The sequence below is a fragment of the Oncorhynchus kisutch genome, linkage group LG15, assembly GCF_002021735.2.
Source record: "Oncorhynchus kisutch isolate 150728-3 linkage group LG15, Okis_V2, whole genome shotgun sequence".
NCBI lineage: Eukaryota > Metazoa > Chordata > Actinopteri > Salmoniformes > Salmonidae > Oncorhynchus > Oncorhynchus kisutch.
Window position 1 is genome coordinate 25,522,507 of NC_034188.2, and position 20,670 is coordinate 25,543,176.

General features: G+C 40.6%; 1 protein-coding gene across 1 annotated transcript; it reads right to left on the reverse strand.

Annotated features, from left to right (window-relative positions):
* Positions 1–1,139: 1,139 nt before the first annotated feature.
* LOC109882116 (putative monooxygenase p33MONOX) lies at positions 1,140–18,169 on the reverse strand. Its single transcript, XM_020474207.2, has 8 exons — positions 17,972–18,169; positions 14,070–14,171; positions 13,646–13,833; positions 13,298–13,415; positions 9,728–9,855; positions 3,386–3,525; positions 2,940–3,127; positions 1,140–2,746 (listed from the first exon to the last, which is right to left on the reverse strand). The coding sequence occupies exons 2-8, from the start codon at positions 14,095–14,097 to the stop codon at positions 2,538–2,540; spliced, it is 999 nt and encodes a 332-aa protein (XP_020329796.1). The 5' UTR covers positions 14,098–14,171; positions 17,972–18,169; the 3' UTR covers positions 1,140–2,537.
* Between the last annotated feature and the right edge of the window lie 2,501 nt (positions 18,170–20,670).

The window sequence follows — 20,670 nt, forward strand, 5'->3', positions numbered from 1 at the left end:
TGTTCTGGAATTGTGAAGGATTGTGAAGACCTCTGGTGGCAAGTCTTGTGGGGTATTAATGGGTGTCTGAGTAGTTTAAAACAGACAGCTCGGTGCATTCACCTCTTACAAAGACAAGCAGTGACGAAGTCAATCTCTCCTCCACTTGGAGTCCTGATAGACTGACATGTCTATTATTAATGTTGGCTCTCCGTGTACATTTAAGGGCCAGCCGTGCTGGATCAACAACATTGTAGTTACTCCACAATACTGACCTAATTGCCCTGTAGGTTTTTGCTCCAACCCTAATCTAGCACACCCGATTCTAATATTCAGCTAGTTGAAGGTAAATCTCAGGGTTTGAAAAACTCTGCTGTACAGAATAAAAATATTCCAAAATAAAGCAAAAAATGTGGCAAAGGAATGAACTTTTTGTCCTGAACACAAGTGTATTGTTTATGGCAAATACAATACATTACTGAGAACACATATTTTCAAGCATAGTGGTGGCCTGCATCATGTTATGGGTATGCTTTTAATCATTAAGCACTGGGGAGCTTTTCAGGATAAAAAAACTAGAGGAAAACCTGGTTGTCTGCTTTCCAAACACAAGGCCAAATCTTTACTGGAGTTGCTAACCAAGAAGGCAGTGAACGTTCTGCGTGGCCAAGTTGCAGGTTTGACTTAAATCTATGGCAAGATCTGAAAATGGTTGTCTAGCTATGATTAAAAACCAATTTCACAGAGCTTGAAGAATTTAGAAAATAATAAAGTGGGCAAATGTGCCACAATCCAGGTGTGAAAAGCTCTTAAGACACTTATCCAGAAAGACTCAGTTGTAATTAATCACTGGAGCCTTGTGCCATCTAGCGTCCATGAGATGCAACTGTCAAATCAGCAAAAGTTTCACAACTTAAATATTTAACCTAACAGCGGACCCTAATGGAGGATTTTAAGACTGTGGGATGTTAGACAACCATGCAACATAAAATACACTAGTTTAGCAACCCCATTCCCCCCAAAAAGTCCATCTTTAAATCGACTGAAGCTGTTTCATAAACAAAGCCCTGCCCTGTCCTTTTATATGGTGTGGGAGGGGTCTTCACAGCCCTTTAGCGTTAACCTTTAAGAGTAATAACATTCAGACCAGAAACATTGGGAGTAATTTAGTTTGTGTTGAGTTTATTTACAGCTGAATTCAGTGGGAAAAGCTATCCCTTGTGCAACAAACTATTGGAATTCATAAACATCTTGCAAAAACAGCATTGATTCTAAAATAATAGTTAATATAAAAAACACATTTCAAATGACTACTTCAATGTATAGGCCTTTATATCAATATATTCTTAAAGCATTACGGACTTGTATATGGAAATATCATAACACACCATTTAATACCAATAACATAATATCTGGATTTTATATTATTATTATTTTTAAATTCCAGGTTAGCAGTAGCCACACTCTCATCCAATAACGAACTTAAGTAATAGTACTAAGACTGTCAAATAAAAAGTCAACTGATATGGCAGATGTCAGAAGCAAGCTTAGGCACAACATCAGTAAGACCACATCACTGCCCCACCCCCCAAAATAACTATACAAAACTATCAAACTACAAAAACATAAGACTGTCAGAGGTGGAGTCTAGTTGAGTGAAATTGAATTGGCTGGGGACTGTACAATGCTTTTAGCGAGAGGGAGTTCAATATAATGAACCATGGCAGTTTTTGTCAGTCAGAGCAGGGGACTGATTGAACCAGTACCTGGGCTTAAGGAGACCATATGACAAGATCTCCTCTGACGCCCGGGATCCTTCAAGTCAAAGTCCCATTAACCGGCTCTTCAAATGTTATGTCAAAATACAGTCGGTACTCACCACAATATGGCGTTTCGCAGAGCAACTATCTTCATACTGCCGTTACACACAGTATGTACTTTCAAAAAAGGTAAAAAATAATAAAAAATATTTTGTTTTTGACCAAATGCGCATGCGCCAAATCCAATGACTCATTACTGCCACGCATAGGTCAGCTGATCCAGCAGCAGTACAGTATCGCGAAATACATTTTTAGGAGGTAAACGCCATGCGTAACGGCAGTAACGACGATAGTTGCTCTGCAAAACGCCATATTGTGGTGAGTACCGAATGTATTTTGACATAACATTTGAAGAGCCGGTTAATGGGACTTTGACTTGAAGGACCCTGAGCGTCAGAGAAGATCTCGTCATATTCACGGTTTCCTCAAGCACAGGTACTGGTTTAGTGATTCATGAGACATTACGGTTTCCTCAAGCACAGATACTGGTTCAGTGACTCATGAGACATTACGGTTTCCTCAAGCACAGATACTGGTTCAGTGACTCATGAGACATCAAAACCACCATTTCAATCTCATGACATCGTAGACGACAATGGCAACCGGGCACCATATGCCAAAGCACCCAGAAACGGAAGAAGTGACCCTCGAGGCGAGGTGGTTGGAAATACTCCATTTGGTGCTTTAATTGGACCAAGGAGGGTCGGTAGAATTCAGGAGAAGGGGTTCCTGGGGGTATCAGAATCCTGACGGCGTCAGGACGTTCATGTCCCGGGGTTTGAGTTTGTGTGGGCGAGTCTGGGGGGGTCTCTTACCCTCGATGCCGCTGATCTCGATCTTCGGGGGGTTGAACTTGGCAGGGTCATCCACCATGAGGTTGACCTGGGTCTTAATGCCTTCCATGGTGTTGGACTTTGGCATGCCAAAGTACGACTGTAGAGTGAAGCCTGAGGGACAGCAGAGGAGACAAGGACGTTACTCAACTAACAAAAAGGTATATAATCAATATACCAAAAACAGCAACATCCATTACATTCCAAGTCATTCTTAAAAGCATTCTCTCTCGGGAACACAAAGTCCACAATGACAGCTCAGCCAACAGTCATAATAATAGAGACTCCTGAGGGACTGATTTCTCACCTGTGTTGGTTTCTGAACCAGGGTCAGTAGAGGACTTCTGTACTACTGGGCGAGAAGTTCCAAAGAAGCTCCACCTCTCCCCTCCTGCTCCTCCTCCCTCATTGCCTCCCATTTCTGGGCTGAAGTTAGGACTGCCGAGCTCCGGTGTGGTGAGAAACGGTGCTGGACTCAGGCTGTTGAACCAGCTCCTGTGCCCCCACACACATTAACAATATTAGAGACATGGAAGAGTTGTATACAAAAGTGCCATCTGAAATTCATCTTTGCATCTATTGCTTATTCTGAGAAAAGTGGAGAAGTTCTATTCTACTACATACCTGGGGTTGAGTATCAGTGGAGAAGTTCTAATCTACTACATACCTGGGGTTGAGTATCAGTGGAGAAGTTCTATTCTACTACATACTTGGGGTTGAGTATCAGTGGAGAAGTTTTATGCTACTACATACCTGCGGTTGAGTATCGGTGATCCGTGGGGACTGACGCTGGGGGTAACGGAGGGGGTCCCGGAAGGGGTGCCACAAGGGGTGGATTGAGCTGATGTCGAAAGCCTGTCCTCCTTGAAGTCCCCACTTGGCATTCTCAGCTTCTGCAGAGACAAAGAGGAAGAAAGATGCAGCTTATAGATGTTGTTCAGTAGCTCCCTGTCTGCAGCCCATGAGGGAGAGAGAGGTGTGTGTTTTGCAAGACATTTACAGACAACACACATGACAAGAAGACACAGCAAGATTGTGACATTGAGGCGAGTCAAATGATGGCTTGCCACAAACACACAAACCAAAGCCCAGTTTGGCCTGCCCCCCCCCCCCTTTTGTTTCTGTGTCAAACTAAGGGTTATTGGAAACCGCTGACCGCCCTTAACCTCAGTCAATGGGAGAGATAGCCACTCAGGGGGCACTGAACAGAAGGATTGAAGATTCTCTGGTGGGCCAACAGGCTACAAAGTCCACTCAACCGGCACAAAGACAAATGGCCTTCTAATACCCCTCTCTATGCAGGGATCCCATTCCCATCAGTCCAAAATTAGAAGCTCACTGCATATCAAGTATTTTTATTATGTGTATAACTTAAACGCATCAAGCCAGGGAGTGTTCTTCCTAGGCCAAACAAGACAGGCAAACCACATGTCCTGCTCCCACCCAGAAAGAAATCAAACCACCCTCAAGACCTGTCACCAAACATCCCTATTACCCATATTATCCATAGCAGGATAACCCTGCCAATATGGTTCGCCAGGTAGGTAGCGGTCGACCGATTAATCGGAATGGCCGATTAATTAGGGCCGATTTCAAGTTTTCATAACAATCGGAAATCGGTATTTTTGGGCGCCGATTTAACAATTTTTTGGGGATACCTTTTATTTAACTAGGCAAGTCAATTAAGAACACATTCTTACTTTCAATGACGGCCTAGGAACGGTGGGTTAACTGCCTCGATCAGGGGCAGAAAGACAGATTTTCATTATGACAGCTCGGGGGATCCAATCTTGCAACCTTACAGTTAACTAGTCCAACGCAATAACGACCTGCCTCTCTCTCGTTGCACTCCACAAGGAGACTGCCTTTTACGCGAATGCAGTAAACCAAGGTAAGTTGCTAGCTAGCATTAAACTTATCTTATAAAAAACAATCACTCATAAACACTAGTTAACTACACATGGTTGATGATATTATCTAGCATGTCCTGCATTGCATATAATCTGACTGAGCATACAAGTATCTAAGTATCTGACTGAGAGGTGTTAGGCATAAGCAGGCGCGTAAACATGAATTCAAACAGCACTTTCGTGCGTTTTGCCAGCAGCTCTTTGTTGTGCGTCAAGCATTTAACTGTTTATGACTTCAAGCCTATCAACTCCTGAGATGAGGCTGGTGTAACCGAAGTGAAATGGCTAGCTAGTTAACGCGCGCTAATAGCGTTTCAAACGTCGCTCGCTCTGAGCCTTCTAGTAGTTGTTCCCCTTGCTCCGCATGGGTAACACTGCTTCGATGGTGGCTGTTGTCGTTGTGTTGCTGGTTCGAGCCCAGGGAGGAGCGAGGAAAGCTATAACGTTACACTGGCAATACTAAAGTGCCTATAAGAACATCTAATAGTCAAATGAAATACAAATGGTATAGAGGGAAATAGTCCTATAATTCCTATAATAACTACGACCTAAAACTTCTTACCTGGGAATATTGAAGACTCAGGTTAAAAAAAAGGAACCACTAGCTTTCATATGTTCTCATGTTCTGAGCAATGAACTGAAACATTAGCTTTCTTACATAGCACATATTGCACTTTTACTTTCTTCGCCAACACTTTGTTTTTGCATTATTTAAACCAAATTGAACATGTTTCATTATTTAGTTGAGGCTAAATTGATTTTATTGATGTATTATATTAAGTTAAAATAAGTGATCATTCAGTATTGTTGTAATTGTCATTATCACAAATAAAAATAAAAATCGGCCGATTAATCGGTATCTGCTTTTTTGGTCCTCCAATAATCGGTATTGGCGTTGAAAAATAATAATCGGTCGACCTCTAGTAGCAATATTCACAGAAGATTAGGCAATCTAGAGAGAGTTTCCCAGCTAATAGTCCATAGTCCTATGCTATAGGCTAGTGAAAAAGCTCCAATCTTACCATTTTGAGTCTCTGGATTTTGGTTACTACCATCTCTGGAACAATATTCTCAATGTTCATCCTCCATTCTGTCGAGGAATATTGGGATGAATATTCCGTACCTCTGTGTGTACTATCTCAGTCTGTTCTCCAGGTTGCAATCCTTGCTCTTAAGTTCTGCTCACTGTACTGCTCATCATTCCAATGTGGCTGATGCACTGTCTGTCCCCTCTTGGTTTGCTCTGCTCCTAACATTCTATCTAAGGGTTTCCTCTAGGGTTTCAGCACCTGACCGAAACATAACCTTTTGGAACCCTGCCTGTCGAATCCAAATCTGGTGTCGACCACGGCTCCAGCCGGTTGGTCAGGGACCACATGTTTATGTCACACCCATGTACCTGTCAAAAACCCAGGAGGGGGGGTAAATCTTTGACCATGTGACATTGATAGAGCACACCCTTTTAGTAGGAAGGGCACTCTCTATTGTGATTTCTGGTATATCATCAAAATACATAAATTGCAGCACAATTTCAGACTCATTCCACAGTTTTACATGATTAAGTACAATACCATTGGAAAGATCCATTTATAATCCTAAAACTTAAGTTGAAAATTATGCTGTCACTGCTTCCTGTTGACAAGACATTTTGATAAATAGCCAAATGTCAAAACACAGCTTTAACTTGTCCAAATCAAAAACCAATGCGGAGAAACAGTTTGTGATATACTGAAAACATCAAATGTACCATCTACGCTGAGTATACAAAACATTAAGAACACTCCATAACAGACTAACCAGGTGAATCCAATGATCCCTTATTGACGTCACCTGTTAAATCCACTTAAAAAAAGTTTCCCGTGTTGTATCAAGAATGGTCCACCACCCAAAACTGTGGGAAGCATTGTAGTCAACATGGGCTGACATCAATGTGAAATGCTTTATACACCTTGTAGAGTCCATGCCCCGACGAATTCAGGCTGTTCTTATAAAAACTCAATATTAGGAAGAAGGTGTTCATAATGTTTTGTATACATACATGTGCAGCAAAAGTAACTTTATTTTAACGTTACTTGTCACCAGTGGCAATAAAAAAAAAGTTATAATAAAAAATGATTTATTATCTTCAATACCATTCATTCTTTACAACTCAGAATTCTCAAGTGGCAATAAATCACTCGACTATTAGGAGAAAATGTGGTTGTATGCGCTGTTGAAACGAACAACAACAACGTCGTATATATTGTATCGATGTACTACGGAGTCGAAGGTTCGTCAAAACACGTTTGGGCCAGACTGGCAAAAACTGGCTCTGGCCTGATCAACTGTTTGTTTAACCCGGACCTCACCAAACAACGTCAGCTAGCAAGCTACAGTAGTTGTTAGCTAACGTTAGTTCGCTAGCACAAAGTGTCCCCGTTTCTGTTAGCGGTATAACGTTACCCAGAAGTTAATAAGTATTACCCAATCAGCTATATGATTAGTCATTGTATATATACTGTATGTTAAATTATCTTCGTTTCAGCTTTTTTTGTTGCTAACGTACGGTAGGCCTCCGTTTATTTTACTGTTAGGTTAATTTAGCGAACGTTAGGCCTCGATATACAGGATATTGTCAAGGAAAAATGAAACAATACATTTAATGAAATACCTTTTCATGAGAAGATTCCTTTGACTTTCCAGTACGATCCACTCTGTCATTTTATCCATTATTCGTATTTTGTATTCAAGTTTAATTGACAAATAAAGTACGGAGACGGAGGTACAATGATGTGTAGCTAGCTAAGTTAGCTACAAACCGGAAAAAAAATCCCATTTGTTACAGGCTTTCTGATTGGCTGTTTCAGGAAAATATGGGCGATGGTGTCATTTTAAGTGTGTTGCCTGGCAACATGCAAAGCACAGAGAAATACGTTCTAGAACCGACTCATTCTTATTATACCTCAGTGGAACATACGGCATTAGCTATGGTTTACTACAAGTGTCAAAAGAACATAGAACTCGAATCGAGAACATCGAAATCGACCATCGAAATCGAATCGAGAACCTGGCAACAAATCAGATGATCTAAAAACAAATACATCACATAAGGAAATAGCCCTGCTTTATTGTGGGTGACAATGTATATAAGCTATTGTCGAGCCATTATATGTGTTGATGAAAATGAGTCCACCATATATGTGGATACCATTTACCTATAAAATAACTGAATATAGATTATGATTATAGTACTAAAATGACTGTGTAACATGAGTGGATATTGATGGAATTCATATATGTAACAGGGTTGGTTATAATTCTACTTGCTACTTTAGGAAAATGTATTTGAATGTTTTTGTATTTTGTACAGATTGATTGGATGACTTTACATGTCAATATAAACTGGGTAGTTTGGTTCCTGGATGCTGATTGGCTGACAGGGAAGGACAAATAATTTATTTTTACTGTTCTAATTACGTTGGTAACCAGTTTATAATAGCAATAAGGCACCTCGGGGGTTTGTGGTATATGGCCAATATACATGGCTAAGGGCGGTATCCAGGCACACCGTGTTGCGTCATGCATAACAGCCCTTAGCCGTGGTATATTGGCCATATACCACACCGCCTCGTGCCTTATCGCTTAAATATACCACAGGTATGCAAAACGACTTGTTTACTGTTCTAATTACATTGGTAACCGGTTTATAATAACAATATGGCACCTCAGGCATGTGTGGTATATGACCAATATACTACGGCGTTGTGCATTAGAACAGCCCTTAGTCATAGTACAGTATATTGGCCTCATACCATATCCCCTCAGGCCTTATTTCTTAATTATACCAAAGCATTGTTGAATACTTGTTTCTGATTGGCTTGAAGGGCATTCTAGAATGGGCATTAAAACCATATAATAGACAGTTGGAAAAGATATCGGGACACTTTGCAGTCATGACAATATACCCTTGGCCACTGTTGGAGATTCTATCCAGTCAGATATTTACATGCAAGAGGTAGGTCATGTTCTAGAGCAGTGTATTCTATTTATGTACACGTGTACAAGTTCAGTACGTACTGTATATATGCATAGCTAAGCTTATATGTAACATATTATATGTGCATATTCAAGAATACCATGCGATCGGTTGGCTCTATAGAGACATCTTTTCTTTACAAGCAAACGACACATTCGAGCTTTGCACACCCATCCTCGCATCAAAGTGAATAGCGTGTAAGCGATGACTATGAAAATAAACCAGACTGGTGGCTCTAGCTATGTTCAACAAGTATATTATTGTTCTGGCTTTATCTGGTGCTGTTTGGGATATTTTACCTTGCCTCGCTGACTTGCTAGTTTGCTAGGTAATCAATTCCATGATGACATCTGCAATGTTGTAGTTGACGATAACCATCTTTATCTGAAATTGGATGTTGTCGTATTCACTTCAACATAAGCAAGCCCCTTTGATGATGCAGCCTGGAAATGGGTCTATGGAATCCAAACTGTTGACACTTGTATGCAACACCTTTGGACAGTCTCATTGACCCCTGGCCCAAGCCTAATCATGCACCACAGAGACAACAACTGCACAGGCAAGCAGACACACACATGAGGGTTACATTCAAGATTTATATTATACTGGTCTTTAAAAAAAAAAGCAAAAAAGATCCAAGCACACTCTAGAGGAAGACAGCATGTTTCTAGTTCTTCAAGATTGATTGCTCTTATATAACACTATGTCCTGCTCCCATCCACCTATGGTATGTCAGGTAGCATGACTCAGATAGCATGAGTCTGCACTGATCAAAGGACTGGAATTACACCAACTATTTACAAACATTACAGTTTTTCTCAATCGCGCACAAGCATTTCTTGGTTCTGCATTGAAACATACAGTAACAATAGCAGAACAGCTATGATCAAATGCTCAAATACATTTACAGAACTTCTGATAATGTTCTTGCCTTAGTACCTGACTTGCATATCGTAGACCACCTTTAGCTAAACTTTAAATGCAAATGTCATCAGTGAATACAAAATGGTATGTCAGATAGCATGAGTCTGAACTAATATTAACTTATGCATTGATGAGGGGTTTAGCATTACACCCACCCCTCCAGTGGACAGGGATATGCTTTTTCCAAGGGTAAGCTGTTCTTGTATCAGTGCCAACAGTCAATCCTCCAGTCCCTGTCATACTCACAGGCATCTGCCCCTCAGCCAGGCGGTGGAATCGTGTGTCCTCTGCAGAGAGGCCCTTGTGGGGGGTGTAGCCAGCTTCTGTTAGCCCTGCCTGGAGCTCAAACCTCTGGAGGCTCTCCTGGGTCTGCTCTGAAGGACCACAGTCAGCACAGTCAGCAGTAGGACATACAAGTCTAGTGTGGTGTACTAGTCTAGCGCAGCAATGTTGAATGCAATGATATCATGTCATCCATCCTATCCCATATATCTTTCTATGTCATTCCTATCATCTAGAGCAGGGATGGGCAACGTTGATGGGGGTGGGGACAACAACAAAAACTGAACTCCCCCCCACCCCCCCCTGCGAGCAAAAAATTTTTAGCGGCCCCCATCGTGACAGTGAAGATAAACATTTTAAGTTTTAAAGTTCATTTACTGCTATTCTACACATTTTGCCATGAGGTGGAGAGAAGATTTTGTAATTTTATAACTAATTTCATACAATTCTAAGAATTTTGCCATGGGGTGGAGAGAAGAATGTTCAGTTTTACAGAAAGAAAATTATACCCATTTTGCAACAGGGTGGAGGCAAATGTTTGCAGTGTTTAATATGAAAATTTATGATCAATGGGCCCGGCTACGGTCAGTCAATGGACCATGCTTACTACAAGTTTAAAAAGCTGGCCAATATACTAACTTACCAATCTCAAAAAATTTAGCTGACATGGGCTAATTGAGTGACTGTGTGTTTTCTAATTGAGAGACCTTGGGTATTCTATTATATTAAACTATTCGCAAGTTGCCCATCACTGATCTATACAGTGCAATATATACATTTGAAGTTGGAAGTTTACATACACTTAGGTTGGAGTCATTAAAACACATTTTTCAACTTCTCCACACTGTTACGCCCTGGTCTAAGTATTTTGTGTTTATCTTCATGTATTGGGTCAGGCCAGGGTGTAGCATGGGGTTTTTGTATTGTGGTGTGTTTTATCTTGGGGTTTTGGTGTGTATGTATTGGGATTGTAGCTAGTGGGGTTATCTAGCAAAGTCTATGGCTGTCTGGAGTGGTTCTCAATAAGAGGCAGGTGTTTATCGTTGTCTCTGATTGGGAACCATATTTAGGCAGCCATATTCTTTGAGTTTGTCGTGGGTGATTGTCCTTAGTGTCCTCTATGTTAGTTTGCACCAGTATAGGCTGTTTTCGTTACGTTTTGTAGTGTTTGTGTTTATTCGTGTTGTTCATTAAACATGGATCGCAATCTACACGCTGCAGTTTGGTCCGACTCTCCTTCACACCTAGAAAACCGTTACACACACATTTCTTGTCAACAAACTATAGTTTTGGCAAGTCGGTTAGGACATCTACCTTGTGCATGACACAAGTCATTTTTCCAACAATTGTTTACAGACAGATTATTTTACTTATAATTCGCTGTATCACAATTCCAGTGGGTCAGAAGTTTACATACACTAAGTTGACTGTGCCTTTAAACAGTATGGAAACCTCCAGAAAATGATGTCATGGCTTTAGAAGCTTCTGATAATTGACAATTGGCTAATTGACATGTTCATAATTTGAGTCAATTGGAGGTGTAGCTGTGGATATATTTCAAGGACTACCTTCAAACTCAGTGTCTCTTTGCTTGACATCATTTGCTTGAAATCAAAAGAAATCAGCCAAAATGAATTGTAGACCTCCACAAGTCTGGTTCATCCTTGGGAGCAATTTTCAAGTGCCTGAAGGTACCACGGTCATCTGTACAAACAATAGCACGCAAGTATAAACACCATGGGAACAAGCAGCCTTCATACCGCTCAGGAAGGAGACACGTTCTCTCCTAGAGATGAACGTACTTTGATGGAAAAAGTGCAAATCAATCCAAGAACAACAGCAAAAGACCTTGTGAAGATGCTGGAGGAAACAGGTACAAAAGTATCTATATCCACAATAAAACAAGTCCTATATTGACATAACCTGAAAGGACGCTCAGCAAGGAAGAAGCCACTGCTCCAAAAGCGCCATTAAAAAGACAGACTACGGTTTGAAAATGCAGATGGGGACAAAGATCGTATTTTTTGGAGAAATGTCCTCTGGTCTGAGGAAACAAAAATAGAACTGTTTGGCCATAATGACCACCATTATTTTTTGAGGAAAAAGGGAGAGGCTTGCAAGCCAAAGAACACCATCCCAACCGTGAAGCACGGGGGTCGCAGCATCATGTTCTGGGGGTGCTTTGCTGCAGGAGGGACTGGTGTACTTCACAAAATAGATGGCATCATGAGGAAAGAAATCTATGTGGATATATTGAGGCAACAGCTCAAGACATCAGTCAGCAAGTTAAAGCTTGGTCACAAATGGGTCTTCCAAATGGACAATGACCCCAAGCATACTTCCAAAGTTGTGGCAAAATGGCTTAAGGACAACAAAGTCAAAGTATTGGAGTGGCCATCACAAAGCCCTGACCTTAATACCATAGACAATTTGTGGGCAGAACTGAAAAAGCATGTGCGATTAAGAAGGCCTACAAACCTGACTAAGTTACACCAGCTCTGTCAGGAGGAATGGGCCAAAATTCACCCAACTTATTGTGGGAAGCTTGTGGAAGGCTACCCGAAACGTTTTATCCAAGTTAAACAATTTAAAGGAAAAGCTACCAAATACCTATTGAGTGTATGTAAACTTCTGAACCACTGGGCATGTGATAAAAGAAATTAAAGCTGAAATAAATAATTCTCTCTAGTATTATTCTGACATTTCACAATCTGAAAATAAAGTGGTGATCCTAGCTAAAACCTAAGACAGGGAATTTTTTAATAGGATTAAATGTCAGTAATTGTGAAAAACGGAGTTTAAATGTTTTTGGCTAAGGTGTATGTAAAACTTCCGACTTCAACTGTATACCATCTATTCTGATATTTCTACAATATGGGATGTTTTACTGTGTTAGCATGTTGGATGTCTAGTTACTTTGCAAAGTTGACAGTTATCTCACTATGTTAACATGTTACCGCACGGCAAGCAGTACCGGAGCGCCAAGTCTAGGACCAAAAGGCTCCTTAGCAGCTTCTACCCCCAAGCCATAAGACTGCTGAACAATTAATCAAATGGCCACCGGAGTAGCAGCAGCAACTCGCTGTTTATTATCTATGCAGTCACTTCACCCCTACCTACATGAACAAATTACCTCTAACCTGTACCCTCGCACACTGACTGAGTACCGGTACCCCCTGTATACAGTATAGCCTCATTAATGTTATTGTATAATTTGTATTATTTTTTACTTTAGTTTATTTGGTAAATATTTTCTTAACTCTTCTTGAACTGGACTGTTGGTTAGGGGCTTGTAAGTAAGCATTTCACGGTAAGCTCTACACTTGTTGTATTCGGCGCATGTGACACAAAGTTTGATTTGATTTGATGTTAAAGGTTTAGACACATTGTAAAGTTGTCAAGTGTCTCACTGTGTAACGATGTTGGATGTGTAGATACATTGTAAAGTTGTCAAGTGTCTCACCGTGTTAGCATGTTGGATGTGTAGATACATTGTACATTTGACAATGTGAGTTTGTTTGTTTTCCTACTTACTGATCATGAGTGTGTTCATGAGAGAGGAGGCTTTGGCCTTGACCACAGGGACAGTGGGCTTGACCGGTGCTGCTGCTGTTGCCACGTTAAACTGACTGCCAGTGCCACTCTCGTCCTCCTTGACATAACAACAGGCCAATGGGTTTAATATGAACACAATACTAGGTGCTTTATGGGTGGTCACTCTCCCAGCAACGGTTCATTAAACTCTACAGTGATAACCTCAGCCAGGTTGGACATTGAGCGTTACAGTTGCCGTTACACAACAAGTACTATTACACAACTTATAAACTTCTATACTGTATTTAGTAACAGGATAGATAACTAGGAGATATTTAGGTTCTGTACCTCAACAATCCTCTTGAACTTCCTCTGTGGGATGAGAGGGTCCTTCCATGGGTTGTTGACACACATGTCAGGGGGAGGGGAGTGCATGGGAGCGTCCAGGGCCTCGTCATAGCTAAAGGCTCGTCTGGACATACCAATGGGGGAAGAGAACCCCCCAAAGAATCCCCCCGATACACCAGACTCCAGTGCTGGAATTGGAGACAACGGCAAGAGAAACATTAGAGCAACATTTAATGACCTTTCCTCATTTATTTGATCGCTAGTGGACCATTTGTGTGTCAAATGAAGAAGCACACCATCACATTGACTATCTTATTGTGTTGGGAATCAAAGTGATGTTACTAGTCATCAATTCTATTTGCTTTCATCTTTGATGATGTGTATCACACGTGATCAATGAAGGAGGATGTTCATCATGTATTACCTGGTATATCACCCTGTCTGGATCCCATTCTGCTGTGTGCTATGGAGGACCAGGATCTATGCGAGTGAAGGTGAATGTGGAGATCTTGACTGGCTTCCTAATCTGCAGAGGTCAGCATAAAACCCAACATAAATTAATAAAGGGGCAGAGTTCCAGAGGCCTGGGCCCGTATCCACAAGGCGTCTTCAAAGTAGGAGTGCTGATCTATGATCAGTATTGCCTTTAAGATCATAAAGAATCAAATGATATGGACAGATGGGGACCTGATCCTAGATCAGCACTCTGAGACACTTTGTGGATAGGGTCCTGATACAACAACAAAAATTGCTTTATGAATAATGTCATACAATAATACAATGTGATGTGAGAATCACTGAGGTTATACACACTAATTAATAAACGTTTGGTTTTATGTTTGTTTTCGGAAGAGCACACTGTCATGGGAGGTGTTCTGACCCCCAAATAGACCCGAGTCAGGTTACCAGAAGCCTATGTTACAAAAGGTCACAACATCAGAGTCATGTCATGGAAAGACAGGAAGTCACACTTGTCACACAACCATGTTACAGTGTCCACACCAGATGGTGAAGGTGAAGCAATGTTTCAATGTATATTTGTAGGCTTTTATGCAAGAGTATTAATCAATTGACTTTGTTTTCTTATTGCAAGTTGCAACAAACCAATGCTGTTTGCACAACATGCACTCCTATAACAATTATCCCAGTACTTTGTGGCCTAAACTCTCCTTCATCTACCACAAATCTTACCAACAGATCAGTAACAAATGCAATTATTTTAACCCCATTCCCAAAATTCTATGAGATTAAATTCCTGAATCGTGGAGATACCATGGAGAAGACATACAGTGGGGCAAAAAAGTATTTAGTCAGCCACCAATTGTGCAAGTTCTCCCATTTAAAAAGATGAGAGAGGCCTTTATTTTTCATCATAGGTACACTACAACTATGACAGACAAAATGAGGGGAAAAAATCCAGAAAATCACATTATAGAATTTTTTATGAATTTATTTGCAAATTATGGTGGAAAATAAGTATGTATATAGCCTACAATACCAGGCTGCTGTTTAAAAGGTCAGAAATAGAATGGGGAAGCAGTAATAGGAGGTCAAAAGTATTTGCAGAACATGAGAAAAATGCGATTGTGAAAGTCAAGACAGCATAGCTTTAACCTAAACTGAAATTGACAACGTCAGCAGCAGCACTTGCCAGCTGGACAGTGACTTGCACAAATACAATATTGATGTGAAGTTCGCAAACGATTCGTTCTTTTTGAACGACTCTTTTCACTGACGACAACCAACAGTCCATCATGTGCACAGCAGAAAAATCATGTTACGGGCATCATAGAGACGGAAAATAACGGACAAGTTATTGCATTGTGAAGAAATGGAATCATTTGATTATTGAATGTTATTGGACACAGCTTTGTAGAACCAAAACACACACAGCCTTCTGCTCAACACTCGAACTCAAGAGCGAATCGTTTGTGTGGCTGCTGCAGTTCTCGAACGATAGCCACTTCATGTTTTTTGAGTTAACTGACCTGGAATACCATGTAGGTGTGTTGAATTTAGGCAATCACTGAACAAATACATTAGCTCAGTTAGTCAGGTAGGACTGGGCGATATGGTCAAAATGTCATATTACAGTATTTTATGTTTTTAGAAAAAAAAGTTTATATTGTAACAACCCTGGGTTTATAACCGCGGATATCGACTCTGCCGCTCGAGCATGCTTTTGCGGCAGTCAATAGCGCGCTGGACTTCGGGCTAGAAGGTCTAGGGGTCTTTCTCCATTCTGATTGTTTTATACAATTCAACTTCAGCCCAAAATTATTTTCAGCATTTACATCCATTTCTGCCACATAGACGATATGGACAAACAATCTAGGCCTTATTTTTAACCAAATGTTGCAATTGAAATTTAATTTAAGATTTAGAGCAAAACACTTGCGTTAACTGATGGAATCGTGGATTATGATTATTGTAACTATATAGTTAGAATATATAGTGGGCACTTTGAATAAGTGTTGTTTGACATGACAACGAATGAAAATACAAGGGATGAGTTATTGTGACAAGGTAGGAACCAGTGTTAAGTGTTTCCTATGGGACCCTATAATCTTTGGATACATTTAATTTGTTCTCTTAGCTACTTCATGTTGTGAACGTATTCATGCTTCGCATATTACTCTTTTGATTTGGAGAATACTGTTACACAAACAACATGCTGATGTAGGTCTATACCATCACTGGTATTATCAGGCTGTATAGCTAACTACATTTGCTCCGACTCAGTACATTTATTAGCTAGCTAGCTAACGTTAGCCAGCCAAACCAGCCAACTAACTAGCGATTACCATTAGCTGCTAACAGGATTTAGGCCCAATTTGCTAATTACCTGTTTGCAGGTGTAAGAAACACAAATTAATAGTGTCATTATAGAACACTAGTGAATTTATATTAAGAATCAAAGTGAAAACAGCATCGTTGTTCATCAACATTGATGCATGTGTTGCATTGACCATGTAGATTGAACGCAAGTGTCTAGTAGTGGTCGAGGAACATCACATGCGCTCCCTGCGTGACAGGGGTGGGGCTGGGGCTGGGTGGAAAGCGGCATGGAGAGTGAGAGCGGAGAGAGATGACTCAAGAAGTGAAGTAAACGAAATCGACGTTACACATATCGTATCACATTTAACAAACCAAACATGCAAATACCGTTATCGAAGGTAAAGTAATAACTTAAAACGCTCCTTGCATCAATACTGGTATATCGGAAAATACAGTATACCGCCCAGAGGTGTGCACCACACCTGACCAACTGAGCTAATTGTTGGAGCAAAATCTTGCAGTACACAAACGTAAATTACTTGATCATGTGTCAAGTGTATGTAGACGGGAGGAGTATTATATGCCTGCTGAGCCTAAATGCTGCAATTGTGGTTTGTGAACATTGCACCCGAATTTCTGAAGTGTCCTGTTAGGCAGGGTGAAGGAAACAGATGCGGGGGGGACTCGTGGATTTTTCTGCAGAGGCATTACAAGGAATTGTCGATGCATGCTCCGTCCTCCCAGGCACCTGAGGCTGGGTAGGGATGTGATTTGAACTGTGACGGAAGGAGTGGGAAGGTTGTTTGATGTATCGTCCCCTCCATGGAATATTTTTTGTTACATTACCTAGTAGGTGTAGTCTGCCATAAACTTTCAAGAAGAAGGACATTGGCTAATCTCCCCCGCGGCTGTCAAATCGTTATATTCCGCCAAGAGTCGTTCTTAATCTAGCAATTTTGACCTCGTTTCAAATGTATCAATAAATAATCGTATTTATATGGTTAGCAGTCACAAATGTACATTGTTTGAAGCACAGTTTTCAAATTTTCTGTCACATATGACAGCTCCGATAAACCCCCTATGGTGAGAATCATGATTCTTTCGAGTTTTTAGTTCATCGTTCGCCGATAGGGGGTCCTGCGTGCTCTGGGCATGAGGTCTACTGACTCAAATGAACGAAATTAGTCGAAAGATTCGTTCATTTGACTGAACGAGTCGAAAAGATCCGAGTCAGTATAAAGAGTCAACTCCCAATTTCTAAAAAATTACGCGAAAGGCAGGCAGAATACTGGAATTAAATTCATACGATCGGCTACATGCGCCTTAAAAATATTTAATTGATAAACCATGAATATTATAGGCCTACTTATAATACAAATATCATTATATTGATATTAAGGTAGGCTACTATTGCTGTAGGCTATTAAAATATAATTACACAGGCTATAACCCAACCACCGACGCAATAAAAAAACATGTATTGACCATATTGGTTATTACAAAAACAGAAACGTGACAAGATGCAGTTATAAATTAGAGATTTCTCACCTATGATGACGATGTACCTGCTATGCCTCAATAAAGTCCACTCACTGTCGTAACTGCGCTGTGTTTGATCCGATTTTGTTGAACAAACAGACAACGGCCTAATCCATGACTTTAGGATGGGCACGCAAATTAACAAGTGCAGTGACAAGCGGTGAAGCACCGGACCAATGAATGAGCATTCTGAAAAATAACGGAAGTGATCATGCTGGAATGGGAATTCTAAAAATGAAAGTCTTGACTCCTCCCTGGTGCATGGGTTTGTCTGTCTTGATTCTAGACATGATGCAGAGACCAGAGAAACGTTTTGAAATGCATTTTAGTTTGTACAATGGTCACACCTCACAGCAACATCCCAATTATTACAATTATATGTATATATTTGAATGTATAGTAAACATGTTATTATATACATTTCAACTTGCTTTGTTGTATCCCTCCATACATTTACCCATACATACAGTGCATTGACTAGAAAACCAACTTACTTCCCCTTGAGTGTGCACATCATGTGGGTGAAGTTCTGTAAAGTTACTTTAGACTCTCTACCACTATTACATAACTTTAATGATGGCAGCACACAGTCATACAATAGCATAGTTTCCCCAATGCAAATAGGGGTTTAGACATATAGGGGGCCAGCCAGATTCCTGACGACGAACAAGATCGACGACCACCACATCCTCATATATTCTCGAATAGAATAATCATAATATGATTGGCCTGCTTAATTACTTACACATAGCTTAAAACGTTCTGAAGTAAAGGTCTACACATTTGTTTCCATTGATCTATGTATCAGATGTCAGGACACAGAATTATAGGCCTCGGGAACTGACAATTCAATCTTGAACTTGCTAGACTGTTAAATTACACTCTGTACCCAAAGTAGACGATACCTCACTGTTCTCAATGTTCAGTTGAAAGTTGTCTCAGGTTCATATGGACCAATGTCTGTGATGATGCATGTGTAGGTGATTTAGAATGACTATATCATTTTGAGATTCAGTAGAATCATTTCTGCCTTTGAGCCATGCCTTTTAAAGACATGCTCTAACAACATGCTATTGGCCTTGACTTTTTTAGCTACTTGCCTTTTTACCATCAGGCCTTTAGCATTTTCACATGACCTCTTGAACCCGAAAACGCTATATTAGAACTTTTACCTTGACTGGATCCTGAAAGTCAATTCTCCCCTTCAACTTGCTACTACAAAATTACTGCTTCTACATAATTAAATAATGAACACCCTCCTCTTAGTTTACTGCAAGGAATCCTGGTGACATTATAACCCAGCATTTCCCAAACTCGGTCCTCGGGACACCAACGGGAGCACGTTTTGGTTTTTGCTGTAGCGCTACACAGCTGATTCAAATAATTAACTAATCATCAAGATTTAATCATTTGAATCAACTGTGTAGTTCTAGGGCAAAAAACAAAGCATTCATCCCCTGGGTGTACAGTAGCAATAAATTCAGCTCTAGCTTTGGAGGATGCAATGAAAGTTATTTTCCATTATGCATGATATCAGTGTGGAAGGGACAAGATAACTTCAGTCTCTAAGATTGTAACTGATTTGCACAAGAAAGTGAGGAGACTGCATTAGAAAGTGAAAGAGACTACATTGGAAAGTGAGGAGACTGCATTAGAAAGTGAAAGAGACTACGTTGGAAAGTGAGGAGACCGCATTAGAAAGTGAGGAGACTGCATTAGAAAGTGCGGAGACTACATTAGAAAGTGAAAGAGACTACATTGGAAAGTGAGGAGACTACATTAGAAAGTGAGGAGACTACATTAGAAAGTGAGGAGACTGCATTAGAAAGTGAGGAGACTACATTAGAAAGTGAAAGAGACTACATTGGAAAGTGAGGAGACTACATTAGAAAGTGAGGAGACTACATTAGAAAGTGAGGAGACTACATTAGAAAGTGAGGAGACTGCATTAGAAAGTGCGGAGACTACATTAGAAAGTGAGGAGACTACATCAGAAAGTGAGGAGACTGCATTAGAAAGTGAGGAGACTGCATTAGAAATTGAGGAGACTGCATTGGAAAGTGAGGAGACTACATTGGAAAGTGAGGAGACTACATTAGAAAGTGAGGAGACTGCATTAGAAAGTGAGGAGACTACATTAGAAAGTGAGGAGACTGCATTAGAAAGTGAGGAGACTACATTAGAAAGTGAGGAGACTACATTAGAAAGTGAGGAGACTGCATTAGAAAGTGAGGAGACTACATTAGAAAGTGAGGAGACTACATTAGAAAGTGAGGAGACTACATTAGAAAGTGAGGAGACTACATTAGAAAGTGAGGAGACTACATTAGAAAGTGAGGAGACTGCATTAGAAAGTGAGGAGACTGCATTAGAAAGTGAGGAGACTACATTAGAAAGTGAGGAGACTGCATTAGAAAGTGTATTGTCTGTGTCTGGGGGCCATGGGGTGTAAAATCAACTCGAGTCCCTAACCCTAACCCTTACACCATGGAATGGGAACACATTCTCAACATGGTTAATATCAAAATCCAAAATAACCACAGCACCTCGACGGTTGGTCTGTCTCACTGGATCGGGTTCCCTGTGATATTTGTGAGCATGGGTAGGAGTGTCTAGGACCATGGCATGTGATAGTCCTCAGGCAGAGGAACGTCTGTACAAGACGGAGAGAACACAGATTTATTGGATGCTGGAAAGGGCATCTGCAT

Excerpts from the sequence above, each read along its gene's own strand:
- LOC109882116 (XM_020474207.2), bottom strand. The coding sequence starts at position 14,097 with ATGGGATCCAGACAGGGTGATATACCAG. Across the intron at positions 9,856-13,297 it reads CATGAACACACTCATGATCA|AGCAGACCCAGGAGAGCCTC; the intron begins GTAAGTAGGAAA and ends GTGGTCCTTCAG. Across the intron at positions 3,128-3,385 it reads TCACCGATACTCAACCGCAG|GAGCTGGTTCAACAGCCTGA; the intron begins GTATGTAGTAGC and ends GTGGGGGCACAG.